Here is a 24,601-nt window from a genome sequence, read left to right on the forward strand (position 1 = left end):
TTTCTTTGGAGACAGGAGATTTTGGATCTATTTCATGCTTTGCATTTTACCATAGACCAGGCCATTGAAATGAAAAAAACTTGCAGGCTACTATGAAGCTCCACTGGGAAAAGAGCAAGAGCAAGGGAAAGTGCAGCTGTCAGCCTAATAGCTTCTTTACACAAAGGATATTTCACTCCCAGCCTAAATATGGAATTGGAATGGTTACTTCATTAAACCTCAGTTTCTACAGACCAAGAATGAAAATGGATTTCATAAGCTTGAAAACATCAGAGTCAGTTCAGGGATTCAAAATTGTTACCTCTATCCAAGCAAAACAGAGTTTTCACAATAAATGAAAGGAAATGGCCTTACTGAGCAGCAAACACTGCCAGTGGTGGGGCTTTAGTACTCCCCACCTGGAAATCAGTACAATTCTAGTACTTTAGCAGCAAGTACTTTTAGGACCACACTAACTGTCTGAGCAATGACTCAGCAAAGTGGAAAAAACAAACCCTCTGTTTTAAAAAAAAGATAATTGCTCCATATGCTTTGATAATCTGTAGCTGCATGAAAGTCAATCAGCATGAACTGGCATTATTTCAGCCAAGGACAATTTGAAGAACCACAAGAACTTTGATTTTAAATAATGACTGATGATGCCAAGTCAGCTTAAGGAAAAGAAGGTTTGCAGGGACAAAGAAACATCTGCTGAGCTTGGTGCTACACTGGTGAGGAAAGGCAGGTGGAACACACACACTTCCAGCATCACCAGACCTCCAGCAGTGCTGCCACTAACTTACTTTCAAGACTATATCTGTGCAATATCTGGGAATATCTGTGCAATCAGCCACTTCAGTCTGTTTTTACCTCTGAGGAACTTCATTAGAAAGGCCTCTAAAATGAGTTTTCCGACACACAGCCAATTTAAAAACCAAAAACGGCAGAAGCAAAATCCAGTGTGATAGTCTGATACATACCTATGTTCCCCTCTGCACTGCTTTAAGCTTTGATTACCAAGGTGTTTATTGTGGAATAAAAATCATACAGTGAAAAAAAAATCTGTGAAGAATCCTGAGATTGTCTGAACTGCTGCTCTTGGAAATTAGAAGCCAACTTCAATTGACTTTGGTGTTTTCAGGGACTTGGCTTTATGGACCTTCCAGAGGCATAATCCTAGTAAATCCCTCCTCCACTCTATGACCCAGAAATTAGGGCAGAATTGTGAGAAGAGACTGCTGTTTCAGGTGAGCAATTGCTCCCTTATCCCACTCTAAAGTTTTGAAAAATGAGCTTTCACTGAGTTCTTCCCAGGTCTCACAGATAGACTTACAGTGTTAGCCCATGACTGCACTTACACATATGCTTGTACACATACAGGGCACTGAAATATGTAACTTGTGTGATCAGTTTCTATATTGGGAGCTGTTTATAAAAAGGAATAAAGGAATCAGGAATTAGAGAATAAAGATCAAGAACTAGATTAATACAAACCAGGCATTTAGAGAAGCTCTGGAAAAGCTTTCATACTGTGTAAGTATTCCAACAAAAACATGTTCTCTTAAAAATTAAAAAACAGGTCTGGTTTAGCAGTTCTATCTTGGACCCCATTTGAGAGCTGATTTCTTCTTCCAGTGATTATCAAAACTGTAAAGATTTTTCTCAAGCTTCCCAAAATGTCTGTGGTAACACAGTCCTTGTATAAATCCACAATCATCCCCAGAAGTATCCAAACCTAAAATAAAGCCACTTCTTTTATGGTTGTATGAGCTAGGAATAAGGACATTCATCTGAAAACTGTTAAAAACAATTGGCGTGGGCACATTAAAACAACAGATTTGCAGGCAATTTCTAATGAAACAAGTGTATCATGCACAGATGTCTCCAGACACCAACATCCAATTTTCTCCTGGCCAAAAATATACAGAAGATAAATATTATCCCAGCCTGCTAGAGTGCACAAGAAGTTCTGTGTTCTTTGTCCTGTTTACTGAGACCATGTTTCTGAATTCACTTTACTGGCGTAAACATTGCCCTAAATGACCAAAAGATTATGTTTCAGGAAGAAGTATGTTTGTGATGTTGTGCAAGCAGCAGATCTGACAACCTTTCTATCCTGGTTTTTTTTCATGCAATAGATGCAAATTTTCAATAGAGAACTTGGCATTCTGGGTGCAAGTCAGCAATGAGTTGAATAGAACAGGAGAACAGGAACAAGGTCAGTACGAGATTGAAATGGTACATCTGGCTTTACATCACATCATTTTAATTAAAATGCTATCAGTGACAGTGACAGTGACAGTAATTTACTTCTGGCTGTGTCATGTCACTTAGAACAAGTTTTCTGGGCTTGAAAAGTGAAGCTTTGCAAAGAAGACAATGTGACTTGAGACCTGAAACTTCTATTTCATGTTGTCAATCCAATTTGCAATCTCTGATGAGCACAAATGAACCCCAGAAATAAAAATGTGTTCCAGCCCCAAATTCTGCATTCTGCAGTGAGCTCTTGTTACAGCATGACACAAAGAAACCTGCACAGCTCTGGTGTTGGCAGGGGTTTAACCTCAGCACCCTGGACTTAGGCTCTGCCCACACAAGGAAGGCTCTGCAGCTGGAACAACCTGCAGGCTCCTGCAAGGCTCCACTGTGCTTCCAGTGCTGCACCTGGCAGCACCTGCTTTGCTACTACCTCAAGGCATTAAACCTTACAGGCATTACAAGAAACAAGCAGTACTGGAGCCCTCTGGCTTTTCCTGTGCTAAATTTAAAGAGATGAGACTGGTAGGACTGGTCAGACACTGTTGAGTCTTTTGTGACAACACCAAAAGGGTGTTGCTTTCCAATGCACTGAAAGCAGCAGCTTCAAAGGACAAATATAAATGATAGCTAAATTGTTCATCTAATAAAATACGTGAAAAGTGATATTGTGATGCAGGTGGAGGTGAGGGAAATGTCCTTGGGTGAACCTGAAGAGGAGCTGAGGCCTGCAGTTCTTTTTTCAAAGCAGATCACACAGCCTTGTTTCTCTGTAGTTGTGTATGTTTGTGTAGATGTGTTTCTAAGAGAAGGCAGTAACCCAGTAGGTATCAAAGAGAGAAAATAGATAACAAGTAGATAACACAGCAAACACAGCAGCACAGGAGTGGTGTGGCTGGTGAATATGGCCACAGGCCTCATGGCAAATGGCAAAGACCAAGCAGGCATTAACTACTTCTGCTTTAAAACCACTCCTGTCGATTAACATGGTTATCAACATGGTTTTAAACAGGAATCCTACCTGTTTCTGTGCAGTTTTCACCCAGAACCTGTCACCTCATCGAAAAGTTTAACACATCCATTCATCCATTACAACTGGAGCTCACCCAGCTGGGCTTCAGCTCTATTGGTCATGAAGCTTGACCAAGACCTAAGTTCAGTGAGGAACATTAATATCAACAAAATGCCCTTATTGTCCTGCAGCTGTGAAAGGCTGAATGGGGCTCTGAACAACCTGATCTAGTGGAAGGTGTCCCTGCCCATGGCAGGGGGACTTAAACTAGATGATCTTGAGGGTCCTTCCCAACCCAAACCACTCCATGGTTCTATGAATTTTCCCTTTTCTGCTCATTTGTCATGGTGTCAAGCACTGCTGGGGAAGCAGCAAAGCAGTGCCACAACAGAGCAGCACACTCCCTGACCCTGTTTCAGTACACAAACCTGAGAAACCACTAATTAAAAAAAAAGGTGAGGGACAAGAGCAAGAGTTCAATTGCAGGTTGAAACATCTGGCTCCAAACAGAGGGTTGGCTGCTGAGAGGTTGTAGAGGCTGCTTCAAACAGACAAGAAAAACCCATCAGAAATGGAAAACAGGCAAGTTCCTCCCATGTGACTTCATTCTGCTGCTCAGGGGAAAGAACAATTCTGACTTTGAATAACAACCCTGAGCAATTTCAGGGGCTGCATAGGCATCCCTTGGTTATGTCTGTCAGACAAGTGCAAACCTAGACAGCAGGGATTTTCCACTTGTGAAAGGAACTGAAAAAAAAGTGTAATCAGTTTTTATGATCACCTTCTCATCTAGAAGTCTTCCAGGCATTGACAGAATCGTTAAAATGACAAAAAAGAAAACAAAATACCCCAAACCAAGCAGCCAGTCTGTGCTCACTGTGGTTACTCTCAACAACCAGTGTGGAAGCACAGCTGAAGCATAAAATGCCACTTTAAATGATGGGAGATTTTACAAGGCTAGAGCACCACAGGAAGGCCAAAGAGGGCTGTCCTGGTCATGTATGCAAAGAGTAATTTGGGTTACTGCAGCCTTGACTGTTGCTTCTGAGGGTTTTCTAGAGACAGTCTGCTGTACTGACATTATCATCTACTAAATACGGCAGTACCTGGGGTAATCTGAATTCCTCTGATGGTGTTCTGATACTCACTTTTAGTTCATCACTAAAAGAGCACATACCAGGGCATGATACAGCAAGCACCATCTCACAGGAACCAGAGAAGAAATGGCCCTAAAGAAAACTCACTGGAGTATTTTTTCCACCTGCTTTTTTGGAAGAATTTTATGCCTCTTTCTTGGATTTTTAATTCCCAGGTATAATTTCCATTAAAAAATGTTATTTTTGGTTTATGCAGTGGAAGGGAAAAGAGGTTTTGAGTCTTTGAGAAGAAAATGTGGCCATTGTGCTATCTTAAAACAGAGGCTTCTGTTTTCTCCTATCCAGCCTCTCAGTCCTAGGAGGACTCTTTAAATCAACACTCCCAGAATTGTAACTTACAGATCTGGGAGCTGTTGTGCAAAAAGAAAAATAAGCATCGATTCTGTTTTCACCTGCCAAATAGCTGATGAGAAATTTGCACGTCAACAAGTGTCTCTATTTCTGTGCAGGTCAGTATAGTACTGTTTAACAAGCAAGAATTCAATATAATCCTGTTTTTTTGTAAAAGAGTAGGCCAACTTTTACAACCTTTAGGCAAAAAAATAAACTTTCTCTGACTCTGTAAGGAATTAATGGGAGTTTTATGTCCATGAGGCTTGACCAGCTGTAAGAGTGTCAAACAAGAACTTAAAGAAGCTTTGTGTAATCACTATTTACTCACCTAAATAAGCAGAGTAAATTCAGAGTAAATAAAATGCAGAACTTAGGGAGCCTCTTTCTGAAAGGGCTCAACCTTGTGCACAAGAGCTCTGGGATCAATGTTGCCCCTTTCCAGTTTACAGGACCAGTCTTCCCAGTTCTCAGAGTCCAGCAAAACTGCTGACAGAGTTGCTGACATATTTCCAAGATTGGGTGGTGGGAAAAAAGAGGTCTTAGCAGCAGCAGCAGTCACTATGAAAACAAGCCAGGGAACTGTTTCCATCTCTTTTATCCCTGTGTCTAAACTTTGTACGCTGTCACCACTCAGGAAAGGTTTTTGTTTCCTCCTGTCCTCCTCTGCAGTTTACATACTGTTCAAATAGTGATGTTGCATGATTTGCCTCACGCCACAATCTGGGGTCCCTGCAGCTTGCAATCTTCCCTTCTGTCTTAGGTCACAAGATGTGACTGGGGGTGTGTATTCTACTGCCCTCTGTTAGGGGTGGGGCAGTTGTCTTCTATTCATTGGGCACTTTTCTTTATCTCTCCCACAGCCAATCCTCCCTCTGGGGGGGATACCTTCTGTTCATGGCCTGTGAGTGTCACTGCAAGGCTGATAAAATTCCATCATGCCATGGGAAGATGCTCCCCCCAGAGGGAGGAGCCAAGCATTCCTACCTGGATATAATCTGAGGTTTGGAACACCACAGCAGCCTTTTCCACTGGATTCCCAGAGGAAGACCAGGCCCATCTACACCTCCACTGGACCTTCAAAGGAAAACTCCACCCTTCTCCAGGATCTCTGCTCCAGCAGAACCACACGTGGAACATCAGGAGGGCTGCTGCCACCATTGAATGGGACTGCTACCACCACCCTGACCCACAGGCTGTCAGGTCGTATTCTGACTCTGTCAGTGTTGGTTTTTTTTTGTACTATTGCACTTGTATTTTAATTTCCCTAGTAAACAATTGTTATTCCTATTCCCATATCTTTGCCTGAGAGCCCCTTAATTTCAAAATGATAATTCGGAGGAAAGGGATTTACATTTTCCATTTCAAGGGAGGCTCCTGCCTTCCTTAGCAGACTCCTGTCTTTTCAAGCCAAGATACCTTCCTAAAGCTTACTGAAATGGTTCTCCTAGCACAAGAGATGTGTTCCATCACCACATGTTGAACATGTTTACTCCCTCGGCCTATCAAGTATTAGACCTGTCCTTGAACCCAAATCTGTGAGACTTCTTAATGGCCCAACTCGTCTATAGTGAATGCAAGGAAGTGATGCTGTGGAGGCAGCTTCTTCTCACATAGTTATGGGTAAGAATCATGCACTGGTTTGGGTTGGAAGGGGTATTAAGGATCATCTCATTCCACTCCCCTGCCATGGTCAGGGATACCTCCCACCAGACCACATTGCTCAGAGCCCCATCCAGCCTGGCCTTGAACACTTTTGGAGATGGGGCAGTCACAGCTTCTCTGGGCAACACCTGAGCCAGGGCCTCACCACCCTGAGAATAAAGAATTATCCTCCTAAAACTACTTGCTAAAGCTACTAAACTTATCCTCTGCCAGTTTAAAGCCATTCTCTCTTGTCCTATCACTCCATGCCCTTGTGAAAAGTCCCTCTCCAGCCTTCTTGGAGCCCCTTTAGCACTGGAAGGTGCTCTAAGGTCTCCTCTGAGCCTTCTTTTCTCCAGGCTGAACATCCCCAGCCCTTCCAGCCTGTCTCCAGAGCAGAGGTGCTCCAGCGCTCTTGAGCATGCTGGCCTCTCACCAGCAGATCTGTTACATCTATATATACATACTTCTTAGACATATCAAAAGGATGGTAATTTTGTGGGCTGGGGGACTATAAGAAGCCAGGAATTAATTTAACCAAAAAACCAGATCTATTAGTGCATTGTTTTTATAGGCAGAAGAACATTTGAATTTATTGTTTTGGTTAAAAAAGACTGCTTATTAATGCCAATTTTGCTTTAAGGCTCTGAATTAAAAACAAATCACTCATTTTTTCCTCTTTCCGATCCTTGAAGTTTCAAGATGCAAGTGGCTTGTTAGAGGCCGTTCCAAACCCAAGAACTGTTTGAGGAATAACATATAACAAAGTTTTTTGCAGACAACTTTTTTATACTACAAGCAGCTGCTACAGAAATTAAAAGTCTCACTTCCATACAGAAGAATTCATTTTGAGCTGAAACTGAAATACTTCTTCTCTGTTAGCCTTTGGGGATGGTTGCATTTTATAATAGTTTACAAAATGCAAACCTGTTCACAAACAAATTTTACAACAGTAAATTGAAGGCAGAAATTAAAATACCCATTTATTTTCAATGAAGTTAATATGCTCCAAAATGGCAATCACAAAGATGGGTTTAGTATCACAAGCAGGTCTACATTGATCTCCACACTTATGCAATCCACACTATTCAAGAAGAAATTCAGAAAAAATTTGCAATATGTGCATTAACTTAGAGAGAAAAAGTATGCATTATATATGTTTAATATATAATACTGTTATACATTATATTGGACTATATAGATTCTCTGTTGGTAGAGACAGATTGTTTTGGCTGTGTATCATGGAAGCCAGGCTCAAAGTTGTCTTGGCTCAGTAAAATAACTTTGTGTAAGTTATAAAATAGTCAGATATTAGCATAAATTTGTACCTGAATGTTGGGATTCTGCCCATTGATATCTGCTTTGGACAGGTCGGGGAAGTTTGGGAGGTCCAGGAGAAAAGACCTGGGTCCATCTCTTTGCAAGGCTGTATGCCCGCTCTCCTGCCTGAACTGCTCCTTGGGAAATGGCCGGTGGGCAGCCTGGAGATTGGGGTATTCTCCTCGCTCCTCGGGGTTCAGGGTGAAACTGTCTTCAGGAGAATGGTCCTCTGCAGTCAGTGTGCTCTGGGGAAGAAAAGCAAGGCCCAATAATGACAACTGAGAGCGTGCAGTCCTGCCAGTGCCTCCATCCCTCCAGTGGCTGCAGCCTTACAGCACCCAGACCCACAGCTCACTACTGACACACAGATCTGTAACCAGCTGACACAAGATAAAACTGAGTCAGACTTGGGGACTTTAGTTCTTCCAGGCTCCTGAACCATTCCAGCCTTGTGGTGAGCACCTACACATGGACACAAGCATCAGACTTAAAACAAACCTAGAAACACGAGGCTCTGAAGTAACCTCTGGGAAATCAAATCATACCACATTAAACATGTCCCTAAAAATGCTGAAAGGCATCCATCTTAAATCATTTCAGTTTGCTTTGTTCCAAAGCTAAGCAAAAACACTGACTGCTAAGGCCATGTTGAAATTTATGGTATTAAAAGATCCTACCGCTGAGCTGGCAACCTCCCCTTCTCTCCCCTCAGTCTGCAACAACTTCCATCTCGTCTCTGTGTTCCTCACCCAATTTCTCTGGTCTTGAACATCTGAACCTTCCTTCCTCTGGGATCTCATTTTCATGTTTGCCTAATGGTGGGATTGAATTTCACCAAGCTGTGGGTCAGTGGTTAATGCTTTTGTTATTGTTGAGCGTACTTCTGGGTTTTGTAGTACATTGCAGCAGGCTGCCTCTGAACCAGTAGCACTGCTGCCACTGCCTTTGACCTCACCAAGGAGACACATTTAGTATCAAAACACTGGCTCCCTGGGTTAGGACTGGCCTGGGGGACTTGGGGGAAAAACAGCAGAGAAGTCCAATCTTCTTATGGCTACAAAAAAAAAAAAAAAAAAAAAAAAAAAAAAGGAAGGAAAAAAAAAAGGCATGGGGTAGATTCCGCACAGGTTTTGGGTTTGACTCAGCTGAAAAAATTTTAGCTTGAGGTCTTAGTATGACTGCCTGGGGAGTTTTTATTTTCAGTTCATAAAGAGACAGCAAGCATGGAGAGGGTAAATGTTAAAGACCTATCTTTTAAAACAAGCACAATTAAAGTGGAATGGCCACATGTGGTTCTGGCTCTACTGAAGCATATTTTTGCCAGCGTTTCTGGTTAAACGCAATCTCCATCCAGCTCCCCTGGTTCAAATTAAGCCACAGCATACCTTTAGCTAAGCTCTCAGATAGATAACAGCTCCAATGCTTTTTCTTTTATTTTGTGTTTATTTGCTTAGAAGGTTCTAAATTGACCTTTAAAGGGATGTTAGAATAAAACCTGTGCACGTTACAGAAAAATATTCACTGAGTTAAACTAAGCTTGAAGAATTAATCTTGGACTAAGTGAAATTGTCTCGAGTAAAAATGAAGGTAGTTCTCCTCTACTCTCCTCACTGCACCCTATTTGTAAAGAGCAAATTTAGCAGAATTAATACTGTTGTTGCATTGTCATTCCCAGAATAGTTACACTCTGAAAGTGCCAAAAGGGTAATTTTATACATCTACAGCACAGGTCCAAATTCTGAATTAGTGTATATGTGCAGTGCTAAAAATGTGTATGCTCCTGACAGTCTGCTTTGCTTGAAGGCTAAAACAGGCTCTTCTCTTTGCTGGAGACCAGGAAGGACTCTCAGATGCCTTTGGTGGCCCACCCATTATTCAATACAAAGTAGAAAGCAGATCACACAGCAGGAAGCTCTGGGAAATTAAACTGACGGCCACTTAGCTAACTTTAGGTTCCTTACTCATATGCTACTGCTTTAACTTAACACTTTTCAGATAGAATTTAACATGCTTGGTGCATGAGGATTAAACGGCTTTTCGGTTATGTCTGACTAACAACAGGGCGTAATAGTGCTGTGATTAAATTACTTCAGTTAGGAGGAAAAGGAAAAATGTGGTACTTAACTATTTTTAGTGGGGTATCATGCCCATAATCTTACCTTTATTAAAAATAAAGTAAGATTTTATTAAAAACTAATAAAGTTCTCACATACGATTCCATCCTTTCCCTATATGCCTGCTCCTTCAGGAGCATCCTGCTTCTCTCCACATTAACATATCATGCAGCCAGAGCTGGCCAAGGCCTTTGGAGAGCCAGATTTAAGTCTCTGACCAGACTTGGTGTGTGATCCTGACAGGTCACGCTCTGCTGGTGCCTCAGTGGGGATAACTGCACTTCCCCTCCTCACTGTGATGTTTGCGGGGAGCTCAGCAACTACAATAATAAGGGCTATATAAAAAGTTTTTAATAGTGTCAAACAGATGGAATATCACATGGAGTTAGTTAGGAAATTGTCATGGTGAAGTAATGACATCAGGCTGATCGGGCCCACTACCAAGCTGCTTGGGGCAGGGGCTGTCCTTAATTACAGACCCAGCGAGACGGGGCTGCTCCACACTGGAAAGGAAAACAGGGGGGACAAGATAACTGCTCCATCCCAAAGGCTGCTGCAGGCAAGGGAGGAGGATGGAGCCCTCTGCTTGCCCAGGGTGGACACGACCCAGAGACCCCAGTGACACATCAGGTGCTGCACATTTCTGATGGCAGCCGAGCCCCAGGGCGGCACATGGAGCTTGACTTCAAGAGCAGGGCTGGCTAATGCCTGGCAGGAATGACCCAGGTTAAGGAGTGCTCTGCCCAGAGGCAGGGCTGTCCCTCACAGTCCCTTCTGTGCTGGGAAAGGACTTTAGGAGCTCTTGGGCCTCTGTGTTGTACTGCAAGTGGAAATGCTCAGGGTGTGTGATCGTTCCAGTTATCCGCTCGTGGTACAATGAGTGAGCGGGCATTTGTTTCCAGTTAATAAAAGGAAGAGAATGTCCATTTGTTTAGGAAGATACTTCTTGGTGTCATGTCTAAGCTGACCTGCAGTGTTATTAGAAATGTGCATTTCTGGTAAAAAGATTAAAGAGGCTGCCAAAAATAAAAGTGAGCTTGAACTGCATTTGAAGAGAAGACTGTGCTCACCCTGTGCTACTGCATTAGCTCTGCAAAGGCTCTTCCAAGACCCATCTAGCAGGAAAAGGTTTGTCCTTATTGCAATGCCAGCATCCTTTCTGAAGAAAGTAGGGTTTGTGTTCCAAAGCTAATAGATGAAATTTGATTTTTTCTTTTGAGGGGGATATTCTTCTTTCCTTACTTTTACGTTATTTCCCATGTTTATATTTCACACTGTTTATTTTTAGGTGTACACAATTTTATTACTGATGCTTTTGGGAAAGCAGTGTTGTTTGCCTTCCTTTAAAAGCTATGTCACTTCATTCAGAACTACTGACTCAGTTTCTTTGAAGTTATGACATTTCTAATTCAGGCACACTGGTTTCTTACTCAAATGATGCATCTGCTCTAAGTATTTTAAGATAAAACACTTTTACCCTCTTCATTTAAAAGGATTATTCACAATGTTTAGACTTTCCATTAAGATGATTTTAAGAGGTTACTCATACTGGCTGTAAGCTACAGTTCTGCAAGCCCCGTGGGATCAGATAATTATAGAAATTCCTAATACAAAAACAGCTTAGGATTTTTGAGTGTTCCAAGTGTGGACAGTATATAAAGGCAGGAAGATAGAGCCCATTGCTATGGGTTGTGTGAGAAAGCAATGAAATAAACCCTTGAGAGAGAATCTGACACATTGTTGGCATTAGAGAATGAAACACCCTGCAACACCCATCTCTGAAAGAGGGAGGGCAATAGGTCAGTACATATCAATGTGTCTGTGTCCATCTATAAACCACAAAAGAAGAGCAATTCACAGGATTTTGTGAGGATATTTTTCAGTGATCCAGGTGGGACTTGCACTATGGCAGGGTTTAAGGCCCCAAGGGACAACCCTGCATGCAGGAAAAATGTTCTGCCTGATATTGCAGGTTAACTCTCCAATAATCAGAGTGGTATTTTAACACCCTCCTTGGCCTTCCCATCACGTTTCTCCCTCTGTCACAACAGACATGAGGTGCAGGGAAATGTACTTTTTCTCTTCCCCACAGAAAGCTAAACAGAAATGGGAACTTGTAAAAATACCAAACTAGGGGAAAAGGGAATTTCTCTGCAATTTTGGCAAGTAAGGAGTCCATCTCCCTCCCCTCTTCCTTATTTTAATACCATTTCCAGTTCTGGAAAAACAACCAAGACAGAGAGTAAGTGAGGAATGACTGTAAATATAGAAAATATTCTGAAGCAGTTGCTCTTTCTCTGCCCTTCATATTTATTACTTTCCTTCACTCCCTACTTGCCAAAGCAAGAGCACATTTGCAAGCACTGCTAATTATGGAGTTGAGAGGATTTTAGAAAACTGATACAATTTACATTCTAATAGCTCCCAGGCAGCAAGGGAATCTCTTACTAAATCCCTGCTGCAGCTACATTGCTTTCTTATTTCTTATATACTCCTTTGAAATATCTTGTAAAATGATCTTGACAAGAGGTCTTGAATTGAAAAGCGAGGGTCTGTCACTGCACTTTCATGATGCACCTGTACAGCATCTTCAATCACCAGCAACAAAGAACTTTTATTTATTAGGAAACTTCACAGATGCTGTATTGCTATCAGAGACAAAATGAGGCCTGAGGCCTTCACAGAAAACCATTATAGCCATTAGGAGTGGTTTCATTTCCCACCTGCCCAAACAGATTGTTTTCATTTCGAAGGCTGTTGTGGGTTTTCAGGTTAGTGCTAAATGATCACTTTAAAATTAACCAGTCTTGGGAGGCTGAGTAACACACCAGGATACTACATGAGACTCTTACAGGCACAGATCCAAGATGTGTAACAAACTTGGGTGATCTAATTCCTGGAGTTTATTTATGTTTTTCATCTATCATGAGTATAAACGGCACCTATCAGGCATGTGAAAGGAGCAGGCAGTGAGGGTAACAGCTGAGAAACATTATCAGAGACACACAGAGAAAGATTTCTTTTATGATTAATGCCACATACAGTCCAGGCAGTCAGACAGGAAGTCAGACCAGAGGGGTGTTACATCAACCACTCTAAGACATTTTAATTTTTCCTTAAAATGAGCTTGCCCCTCACTCACATATTGCAGTAAAGGGAAAAACCTTACTTATCTTTAGAAAACTGCACAAACTAATTGTTCCAATAATAAAGACTGCATTTTAGATAATCACTCCTAACAAATAATTTAAAACAGATGGCATTGGCTAGTATGTACACAATTGTTTTCACTAAGCAGGTCCAAAATAGAGCATCTGCTTTAAACATCATGCAAATAAAAGATGAATCACTGATAACAGTCGATAATATAATGATAATAATAACAATAATAAAGTTCTGTTAATCACGGTCTGTGTTTTAACAGTTCTCTATTATTCTTCAATTCTCCAGGAAAATTGGTAAAATGACAGTGTAAGCAGTTCTAACTTGCACTACACCTGCCTGTGTGACCATGTGGCCATGGACAGACCAAATCCAGTCACTCCATAGTGTTCTGCTCTGGGACACTGGAACTTCAGGGGCTGTAAGGCTCTGGAAGAGATTCTGCCTCTGTGGAAAACAGGATGGAGTCACAAATACTGCTGCAAGTAAGAAGTTCAGGGCAGACATCAATCCACAGTCACTGTTGATGGAGTGGCTTCTGTACATGCTGGTGCCAATGGCAAAGTGAGGAGTTGGGGTGCCCCAGCACACACCCAGTGCACCCCAGCTGGTTGTTTGCCTTATGCTGAAACAGCTCTCAGGAGCTGCATACAGCAGAACCAGGATCTCCAAGCATCTGGGCACATTCATCACAGAATCACAGCTTTTGAATTTTAGGCTTTCTACACTATAAACTTGTCTCTGCAGCCCTCATGGCTACACAGAAGATCCTGATGACTGAATGTGTGGCCAGGACATGTGTTATGAGTGCAGAGATCCTCAGGCTGTAGGGCTGAGGGTCCCATCACATCTAGGAGGTACCAGACACCTCTTTTGAAGCACTCTTTTGTGGCTAACACTACATCAGGACCCTCTGCAGTGGAGGAAAAGTCTGTTGTTGCCTTGTTGAACCTTGTGAACTGATACCTCCTGAGTGCCAGAGCAGCTCTAACACCATTCCTCCCCTACTGAGCCACTTTATTCACTTGCAGTCATCGAGCTTTGGTCCATCTTTTGTTCAGATTCTGCTTGGGAGTTTTGCTCACTGAGCTTCCTGTCCCCTCCACACCACTGGCAAACAGTGGGTCCATCATCTGAATGGTTCTGGCAGAAAAGGTTTTTAACTCTGGGATTAAGGAGAAAACCAACCATATTATACTCAGATCTTGTTGCTACATGTTGTGGACACACATTTCACATCACAGCTATTTTTTGTTCTTTGTTGTTTGCTTGTATTTCATGTTTTCATTCAGCTGGAAAATACAAACAGCATGGTTCAGCTTGGAGGTGAAGAACTGCCAGTTTGTATAAACACTTTGATAACAGAAACTTGGTGGTGATTGCAGCTCAATGTCTGCTGGAAAAAAACCAGAGGCCCTTCAGCAAATTTCCTAACACAGTACAATACTGGTGCTTTGTTCTTCAGCATATCTGCTCAGCCATCCAGGGGACAGCCAAGCACACAGAATTGAATTGTGCAGGGCTTTGACAGATGCTCAGTGCCAAATTTTGCTTCTAGTTAACAGGTATTTTCAGTTGCCTAAGCTGCTGATGAACATTTAGTTATTCTTCATGACTCTAAAGATCTTCCCTGTAATCACTGCCTGGCTGAGCTCTCCACACAGGACTAAATCAGGGTTTAGTGGCTGAGCAGGCAAAGGTACAGCTGAAGAGTAGCCCAAGTATTCTACACCAATAACCTGTGGTGCCAAAATGCAAATTCTTTGAAAGTTGTAATTATTTTTAGGCCTTATTAAAGACTTGCATCAAATCAGTAGTAAAATAAAGCTTTAAAATAGAATTTACTTATACCTTTGCTAAATTCAATTAAACTAGTTTAATCTCACCCATCATCTGAAATCTGCATCGTAATTTACACATTAGGTTCCAACAGAATGGGAAAAGCTGCCTTAAGCTGCAATCAAAACTGCAAAGGAAATTCAGAATATTAATACTTTTTGTACACAACCCTTTTTTCAGGCTTTGCAGGTCAGCACACAAAACATCAGTGTAAATGAAAGAGAACAAACACACATCTTAAGTTATTTTCCTGGGTTTTATACTATGTCTTTTTGCAAGTTTATTCTACTAAATCCCTATGGCTAGGATTTCACTAAGTGAACCAGCTTTAATAAGTGAAGTTTTTATCTATCCCTAGCTAAAAGAGTAACCTTACTTGAAGCCTTTTCAATTTCCAAAGTTGCCTTCAGCTGTTAGTTTCCAAGAAACAGCTATTCCCAGCCTCCATGTCTCCCTCTCATATGCCACTGAATATCCACCCTATGCTTTCAAAAGTGTCTATGACTCTGGCTGTGTTAACTGGCAGATGTTTTTAGAGACTAGAAAGTGTTTAGTCCCTGTGGACTAAAAGTTACATGATGACTTCATCACATAAGCAAAAGCTAATAACGGGAAAGCAAGAAAGCAGACAAGTGTTATATTCCAAAAACATGATGTTTCCTGTGCTTCTGGCAAAGCTACTTCTGTGCCTGAAAAAAGGCAAATCACTTTAGTCTTGGTGCTCAAAACACACACACACACCCCATCAAATGGCTGCTAGATAATTTATGTGCCTCTCCCTTAGCTGCCTTCCTCACAAATGCTCACTTTCCTTTGGATGGAAGTGAGAGGGTGGAGGCAGAGGAAAGGCAGTGTTTGTTCACCTTCAATATCTGTGCACCACAACACTCTCTGGAAGGGGTTACTGCACCCAGGAGTTTACAGCAAAACAGCAGCAGAAATCTGAGCAGCTGCCTCAGGACCACGCACCTCAGCTCCTGCAGGGAAATACTCTTTCAAGTGCACAGCTTTACCCTCTCTGGTTAGAAAACTCTGGAGACTGATACAGGAGCAACTGCAGGTAATTAGCATACATGGCATTTGCACACAGAGGCAACACTTGCTGTGGTTTCATATCAAGCCATCAGCAGTGGACATCTGTGGAAACCCAGGGCACTGGGAATATTTCTCTGTCTGCTCTGGGGTGCCCTGACCCCCAGGGCAGCACTGACTTTGACCCTCACTCATGGAGAAAGTTTCCTAAACTCCAGAATAGACCAGAATCCACAAAAGTGTGAAATAGATTATAGAGAGCAGTGTAGGTGTATCACTTGGTGGGAAATTCAGGTTTTGGGATTTTTAGTATGTTGTGGATGGAAGCAAGATGGAGGGCACAGGGTGCTGTCCTGAGTTTCTTCTTCATGCTTCTTCTTCCTTCTTCTTCATGGGTTTGGGTGGCATTCTGTAATTGGGCAGAAAAGTCCACATTGTGGGCTCTTTGGGATCAGTTATTGGGTTAAAAGGTAAAATAATCTAGGTGTCAGTTCTTAATTGGATAGTTTAGCTTTAAAAGACCTTGGAACAAGAGATTGTTGGCCATTTTTGTGGTGCTTTTCCAGTGCACCGAGCCTGGTGTGGACAGCGTGCAAAACTCTAAATAAGATAACAACAAACAAGAACCTGAAGACTGGAAAAATCCAGTGCATCTCTCTTTCCTGACACAAGTCCACTCCAGGAGGGTCTCCCCTGACAGGGGAGCCCCCTGGGAGGGCCCAGCCAGAGTCCCAGAATTCGGGGAATTGGCAGCAGGTACCTGACAGACATCCTGCTCTCTCTCTCCACCTCCCTGGGCTGCCTGAGTGATCAAGAAAGCAGAGGAGGTGGATTCACAGGAGAAAGGCCTCCCTCCAGTGACATGATGGGGAAGAAGAGCAAGTGAGTGGATAGGTGGCACACCATGGCAAGACACTGAGAACCCCTTCTCTGTCTAAGAGGGGAGAAAGGATGTGCCCTGGAGAGAAGCGCTGGCTTTTTGCACCGTGAATTCGGTGCATGTATATATAAATTTTCCTAGAACAGTTAGGGAGGGGGCTATTTCCTAGAGCTGATTAAAGAAGCATGACTTGATTTTCAATTTCTAACGACTCGGGGGGCATTCCAATCGACTGCAGACAGGAAATGAATTCCATACATGCACTGCACAAGGCAGATGCTTTTGAATCTGACACTTACGTGAAATGAGAATATCTTCATTTCTGTCTCCCTCCCACCCCATGATCACTAGTTAGTTCTGAGCTATTTTTAGGGTAAATGGTTTTATTTTTTAAAGTTGTTATAGTCTTAGTATGTGCCTGAAGCCACCCAGATGCCACTGACAATAAAGTGTATGGGAGCAGGCAAAAGGCATCTTTAGATTAGTCCCAGCAGCCCAACACAGCAGCAAGGTAAGAGAGGAAAGATAAGAAGCTCAATTTTGTGTGCCCTCATCTCCTCTGGTAAGGAACAGAGATGGGACCCTTGTGGATAAGCCACATCCAAGGAGGGAGAACAGCTCTATACAAAGAGAGATCCCAAAGCAAAAGCAGCAAAGACACTGAAGGCTATGGCTCAGAACTCACTTCCAGCTACTTAACTCTGCTAAAGAAATAAATATATATATTTTCTCCTCATACAGCTCTCACAAGCAAACTGCAATAATTGTCATGGTAGTATTATGGGGTTTATAACCCAATATAACAATGTAATTGCTGCTCCTTTTATCAATGGCAGCAGTGCATTTCAGAGAATTGGCACATGCATCTCTTTTCCCCCACTCAGTCCATATGTGTGCAAACACATGACTTCAGCTGCATACTCCCCTTGTATAGGAATAGCACAAAGGATGAAAAAAAAAATCAGAGAGGTGGTATTAATCTGGCCCTTACTCTGATGTTATGCAAATAATGAGTTTGTTTTATCTTGATGTTCAGACAGCCAAAGCTGTATTCCTAAGAACATGAAAAAATGATCCTCGTAGGAGACAGAAGAAGAAAAAAGGGATGGGTAGGTGAGAAAGGCAGCTTTGATTTACATTATTCAAAGGGCCATGAATGCCAGATCAAAGAAGAGCAGGGATCAAATTCACATCCACTGGAGGATTTCAGCAGCTTTTTCAGAGCTATTGATCTCTCAAGGGCAAACCATTTTAAACACTAGGTGATGCCTCTAACTAGCCAGAACCCTCACCTTATACTGGCTGGGCCTCATGTAGTTTGCTTTCAGCAGCTGAGGAAAACAGCAACAGCCAAGACAACACAATCTGGCTTGGATGTAGGACACACAGAACTGAGCACAGAAATGGAAGGTGAGCATTTTCTGCACTTGATGCTGCCTCATTACATCTTCTGCAGAAAATGGCCATCATAGTAGATGTTCACTAAAAACCAGATTCCCCACTGACAAGCCCTGTGCTTGGTCTGAGGACAGACTGCTGTCACCCTGATGAGAGTTGTGGGCAGGGTTTGTTTGCTCAGTGCTGATTCACTAAAATATAAATTCACCTCATATTTTGTGCGGGATGAAGGTGGAATAAGACATCTAAGGAGCTACTGCAGCTCAGCTGGCAAGCAGTGACTTGTTCATGGCTTTGGACTCACAGGTCTAATCTGAACCCCTAGAAGGCACAGGATTCATCCCTAAATCAAGTGCTGAACTGTCAAATGCATCACAGATTGGCATCTTCCCCTCACCCCTTCCCTTCCTTGGGACAGGTGTCTTTGGACTCTAGCAGACAAGCTCCCTGATGTTTTGCCTTGTCAGTGGACTTCAGGATCATGCCTTAAGGAAGAGCCACTGGAATTTGGTGCAGCAAAGCAATTTAACCTGATCCAGCCCCAGACCATGTCCTAAGAGCTGCCCTTTGGATCCCCTTGGAGCAGGCTCATTGCTGCTGCCATCATCACACCCCTGGAACACTCCCTTCATTGCTGCTGCCATCATCACACCCCTGGAACACTCCCTTCATGGCTGCTGCCATCATCACACCCCTGGAACACTCCCTTCATGGCTGCTGCCATCATCACACCCCTGGAACACTCCCTTCATTGCTGCTGCCATTATCATACCCCTGGAACACTCCCTTCATGCTGCCTTCTACACTTCCTGTGCTGCACACAGCACATTATGGATTATTTGTCTCTTTCCAAGCTCTGCTCACATTTTGAGGCCTTTCTGCTCCCACCAGCACTCAGCACATCTTGGTACCTTGAACATTTTCAGGAAGTGGATGACCCTTTTCCTCCTGCATGTTTGGATTGAGAGCTGGTGCTGATACCATTTCAACACACATCAAAATTCTCCAGGACTCTACCAGGCCAAACAGCTCATTTGAAACCTCTGCCCTTATTCTTTTGATACACCTGAAGTCACAGGCAGTGCGGCTGCCCTGGGTCCCCTTTGAGATATAAATTCACAAATGTTAGACACACACATATCAAGTCCCCCATTCTTTCCCAATAAAAGCCTGGACTTTAAAGCACAAGGTGAGGAATGGATACTCTACTGGCCAGCTGCAGTGAGCCTTTCATAAATAATGTGACTATCAACCCCCAAAATGGAAAACGATACTCCAGCAGCTCTGTGCTGCCTGACAAACATCTGTTTTCCTCTTGTAGAAAGGAATAACATGATAGAAAAAGTCAAATGCTGAATGCCTAAACAAACTGAATTAAGAAGAGATGGTAGGAATAATGATGGATGAATTGTAAACCACTGGCAAATGTTAAAGTTGCTGTACCCTTCTGCAGAACATTAAGCCTATAGTGCAAACCTCCAATAGACAGGGACTGTGCTCTATAAAAATCATGATGAATGCAGGCTTGTTTTTATATTATGGAGGTCCTAATCCTCCTCCTCCTCTGCCTTTGCTCTATTGTTTCAACATCAAAGACCAACTGCTGGCCAAGATACAGTCAATATGAAAAGGGCGACCAGCAAATTTACTGCTTGACTTCATTCCCTTTAAATGGAATAGGCACCATGGCCCTTTTTCAAAGTCCAATCACAGACATATATCTTTTTTATTGGACATCATGTACAATAAAGTGAAGCTGTAACTTGGAAAAAAAAATAGAACACCTTTAAAAAATCCCATGAGGTGAACATTCCTTTATATAAATATCACTGTGGTTACATGTTTTGAAAAACTCTGGGCACTCCACAGGGCAAAAGGCATGGACTGGCTAGGTTATAGTTTAGCTAAGATGCATACCCAGACCTGATATTGAGTTGGTTTCAAAAAAATACCTCAACCAACTAATAAAAAGTGATATATTTAAGATAGAATGCCAGCATCATTCAAATAAACTGTAATGGCAGCATTCATGCCATGAGAATCATTAACTGCTTTGTTATAGCCTGCTCTGTGCAGTGAGCCTTTACAGACTTCTTCTGACCAGAGAATCTTAAAATCAGGAGCACAAAATGCTGATATACAGACTGCATCTTAAACAACTCCAGTCTGATTACTGAGGTAACTTCCAGAGGTAACTTTCAGATGAGAGTTGAATCAGCAGATATTAAAGACAGAGGCATTTTTATTGCTCTCATGTTGCTAAATAGAAGAGAAATAATTTCTGGCTATAAAATTAAATAGTTCATAAACAATTTACATGATGTAGGAGGCAAGTAGAGTGGGGTGTTACAGAATCTATGCTAGACAGCTATGGTTCTCATTTTCTGTTGGAAACTATTAATCATTTTTGTTTCTTTGGGTAGCTTGTGCAAACAGACATTAGTAGATATCTGGTTATATTGAGACCACTCTCATACTTATTTTGAAATCCTGACTGATGCATATGGCAGGTAAAACTAAGCAAATTTATGTTTTATCTTTATAAACTTCAGCAGCAGCTTCCAGTGGAGTAATGATGGTTTCTTCTGAGGCTGCTGGGTTATTTCTAAGGCAATAAAGATACCAAAGCTGCGTCACTGATTTTTGAAGCACTAGCTCAAAAAAATAGCTGTCTTATCACTAGGTCCTCTTGCCTGTTATTTCTGTTACAATTTCTCTGCTGTCACCTCCTGCCATCACATCTGCAGCACATCTCTTTCAGTGCAAGGACTTCACCTCCTGCTCAGGATTCCTGGGCATTCCTCTATTTGTGGAAGTGTTTTGACTGAGTGCCCAACCTCAGTACCTGAGCACCCAACTCAATGAGAATGCAAAGGCAAGATGCCTGAAAGGAGCATTCAGGAAGTTAAACCTGTCCCATGGATGACATGGACCCAGTGACAGCTCCAGAAAAGGAAGAATCCACTTTTCTTAGAGTGGCAGAAACAGATGGGGCACTACTGGCTTTTATAGGTACTTACAGAGAACTCCCTGGTTTTGTCATGAGAACTGATCTCAACAGCCATGCTGGCAAAGAGGAAATGTTAATCTTCCCAAGGAAGAAGAACTACTGTGGAACAAACAAACACCTGGATTTTTCAGCGCAGAGAAACATAGCAGATGGAAATTAATTCATGCAACATGAAGAAAGCCACGCTGCAGGGCCCAGCTCATCCTTATGGATGGAGGTCCTGATGACATTTGCTGTGTGCTTATCAGTTCTGAGGGAAAACTGAGCTCTGAAAGATTCATATTCAAGAGGATCTTGGCTCTGCAGCTGACACAAATCATTGACTTGCCTTGCTTTGTGGAAGTCAGTGGAAGGAGGTCAATTTAAACACACTGAGAAGGCAGATCTAGCACAGAAGCATAAAAGCCAAGGGATGCTTGCACTCCACCAAGAGTGTGAGAGAAAGTTTTCATCCCTGATTTCCCCCCTCTCATCTTCAGGAGCACCTCCCTACATTAAAGGCTTAGAGATGAACAACTCCAGGCCTGCTTTTGTCCAGCCAGACTGCCAGAAGAGAGGAATAAAAAAGATATGACCCATGGCTATGAGTTCTCTAAGCACTTGAAAAACAAGGACAAAAGGATAAAGGAACTGCTTACCAGTAACGCCCACACCAGCTCCTCTACCCAAGCATTCTGGTGCCACAGAAGTGACCACTGTGGCAAGCCATCCCTTATTACAATAATAAGTTACATTTCACTTTGTTTTCTTTCTTTTTCTGGTATTTCAAATCAAAAGTTCATGGAAATACCAACACTGGAAATATTCTGCTCTTGCTGATGTACCAGTGAGCTCACTGCGCTGTTTCTTGGAAATGTTATTCATCTCTATGCTTTGGACTATGAATTTAGCCTGGCATTTACTGTCTTTAAAACTTGTAAAATAGGCACAATGGTCTTAAAGTGCAGCAGTAACCACTGCATCACTGAGTGCTTCCTTCTGCCTTTTACTGAAGCACTTTGTATTTTTCACTTTAAAGTTAACACTTCATTATTCATCTCTGACAGTGCCTCTATTCAGGCTGGAGACCCACTGCACTGCACATTGCTCACAAGCTACACCACAATACCGAAACCTCAACCTCCATAAGCTTGGGCTGGCATTTGAAAAGTAAAATCAGGGGGAGAAAAAGATACCACTGAGAAATAATACCCTAAAAAAGTCACCTTTCTGATAACTGAACATTACTCAGTCAGTTCAAAGGGCTTTCATGTAGTGTAGTCTGAAAGCAGACAGCAAGGTAAGAGCAGTAACAAAAGGACCAAGTAAGCACTAACCAACACCATGAAGAGAACAAATGAGGCACAACTGGGTACTACCACATCTGTTTGTGAGAAACACTGGCAAAACACCCAGAAGAGCATAAAACAACCAGTGCTCACAGTTAAACCTGCCAAAGCTGCTAAGTCAGGATGTAAGCACTGAGCAAAATTACATGGCTTCAGTATTTTAGGTTTACACTTGTGTAAGGAAATATCTCAATTGTCTATCTATATATTCAAAATAGGAGTGTATTTCAAGATTTTAAAGTAATGCAGAAGAATGTAAGCATAAGAGAAGAATGCAAAATAATTTTCTAGTATTACTTGCACTCTGTGCACTTTTACATAATAAAGGAAAACAGAGGAGAAGTTCTTAAGCATGAATGTTCACAAACCAGTGCATCTTAGAAAACATTAGAGATTTGCAAACTGATTTTTTTCTTCCCACTGGAATACCTACCAGTGACTGGGATTTCAGAAGTCATCTCTATCACATATGATTTCAGAAAGTTTTCAAACATACACATTATGTTGGCAGGCCAAGCCTGCATTGTCTGCATCATTATCAATACTACTATCAATGAAGCCTTCTGGATTTCACTTTCTGTGAAGTTCTGAGATGCTGTGACATAACACAGCATCTGAGAGCTTAACACAAGTGTTTCCACCTTAGCAACAATTCTTTCATTGTTTTCTTTGATGGAGATTTCCACACTTTGGAACAATTCAGCATTGATTACTGACACAGAGATGTTGTAGATATGAGCAGAGACAAAAGAACAATTCTGGATTCAAGCCACAGTTCCCAATTTACATCCAACATAACCTGTACTGGTTAAGCAGATGTCACCTCAGCAAAGGAATTCCACAGCAGAGCAAGGTGTCAAACAGCTCAGTGTGCTGAACCTCTGAGTACTGGGAACCTCTAAGTACCTGCAGGTCATAAAAGTGATGTTACAAACCACAGGGGAGTACACACTGAGTTAACACCACACTGCTGTGTGTGAGAAATTGTTGAGGCCACCAGCAGAGCTGCAGCTCTGGGCCTCCTCCTTCTGTGGGCAGCTGGCACTGGGAAAGGACAGAACAGGGAAATGTGACTGAACCTAAGGGTTGGCAACCAAAGCAGGAGAAGCAAAGGAGAGAGTTTAATACCAAGCAGGTAAGAACAAAGGGTCAGGAGCAGAGTGGTTGTTATAGCTGCCGTGACCAAAATTAGCAAAATATGCCTCATCCAAACATCTTGGTAAAATTTAACTCAGGAAGTTACATTCACACCTGCCTAACATTGCTCCTTGCAGCCATAATTACAATATTCTTGGATAGCTGTTCTGAATTATTGAGGTGCAGTAGCCCTTTTCCACCAAGGATACTTTGGTTTGCTGTGAAATTAATCAAAGTGATAGGTATGAAGAGAAGTTTAATTAATGCTTTCTGAGATTTCTGGAGTTTGTTCTTCCTGTGTAGAACAAACTTCTCCACACAATCAACAAAAGTTAAAAATAAAAGCTACTCCAGAACTTGTGCTGGTAGTCCAGGTTAGATGGGACAAAGTGGAAAGCACCAATGCAGCTCCACCATGTCACTGGACCTCTCCCTGTAGCAGCCACTGTGTTTTGTGTTTGGCTCCAGGACCATGGGAATGAATGTGAAGACACTGTGATGGCCCAGGATGAATTTAGAACACACACTCTGCTTTCTTCTTACAAATAGCCCAATACTATAAAGAGCTGGAAAACAATCCTAAATCTTGCTTTAAAGAGAAATAAATAACTCAAAGAGATTCTTCAGTATGAGGCACTAGGAAAAAACTGCTCTGACCTGTAGTTACAGAGACAAAATAGAGAGGCACCTTGTGATTTAATGCCAGGTATTTATCAGTGATGATCCAAGATAAGCTGTACAGTAACTGTTTGCTGTTGAGCTTAAGAGATGTTTGGCAAAATATGCCTCATCCAAACATCTTGGTAAAATTTAACTCAGGAAGTTACATTCACACCTGCCTAATATTGCTCCTTGCAGCCATAAATACAATATTCTTGGATAACTGTTCTGAATTATTGCAGTAGTCTAAGATACTAAAATCCTTGCCACATCCTATCCTGAAGGTGCAGTAGCACTTTTCCACCAAGGATACTTTAGTTTGCTCTGAAATTAATCAAAGTGA

General features: G+C 42.1%; 1 protein-coding gene across 1 annotated transcript in view; it reads right to left on the bottom strand.

Annotated features, from left to right (window-relative positions):
• The window catches only part of ISM1 (isthmin 1), a 41,036-nt gene that overhangs the window by 11,083 nt on the left and 5,352 nt on the right, over positions 1-24,601 (bottom strand). Inside the window, exon 2 of the mRNA XM_071422336.1 lies at positions 7,707-7,943. Within this exon, the coding sequence (XP_071278437.1) occupies positions 7,707-7,943 (237 nt within the window). The remainder of the gene's footprint in view (positions 1-7,706; positions 7,944-24,601) is intronic.

Source organism: Agelaius tricolor, unplaced genomic scaffold, assembly GCF_023055355.1.
Source record: "Agelaius tricolor isolate 1412-34295 unplaced genomic scaffold, bAgeTri1.0.p SCAF_1, whole genome shotgun sequence".
In the NCBI taxonomy this organism is placed as follows: domain Eukaryota; kingdom Metazoa; phylum Chordata; class Aves; order Passeriformes; family Icteridae; genus Agelaius; species Agelaius tricolor.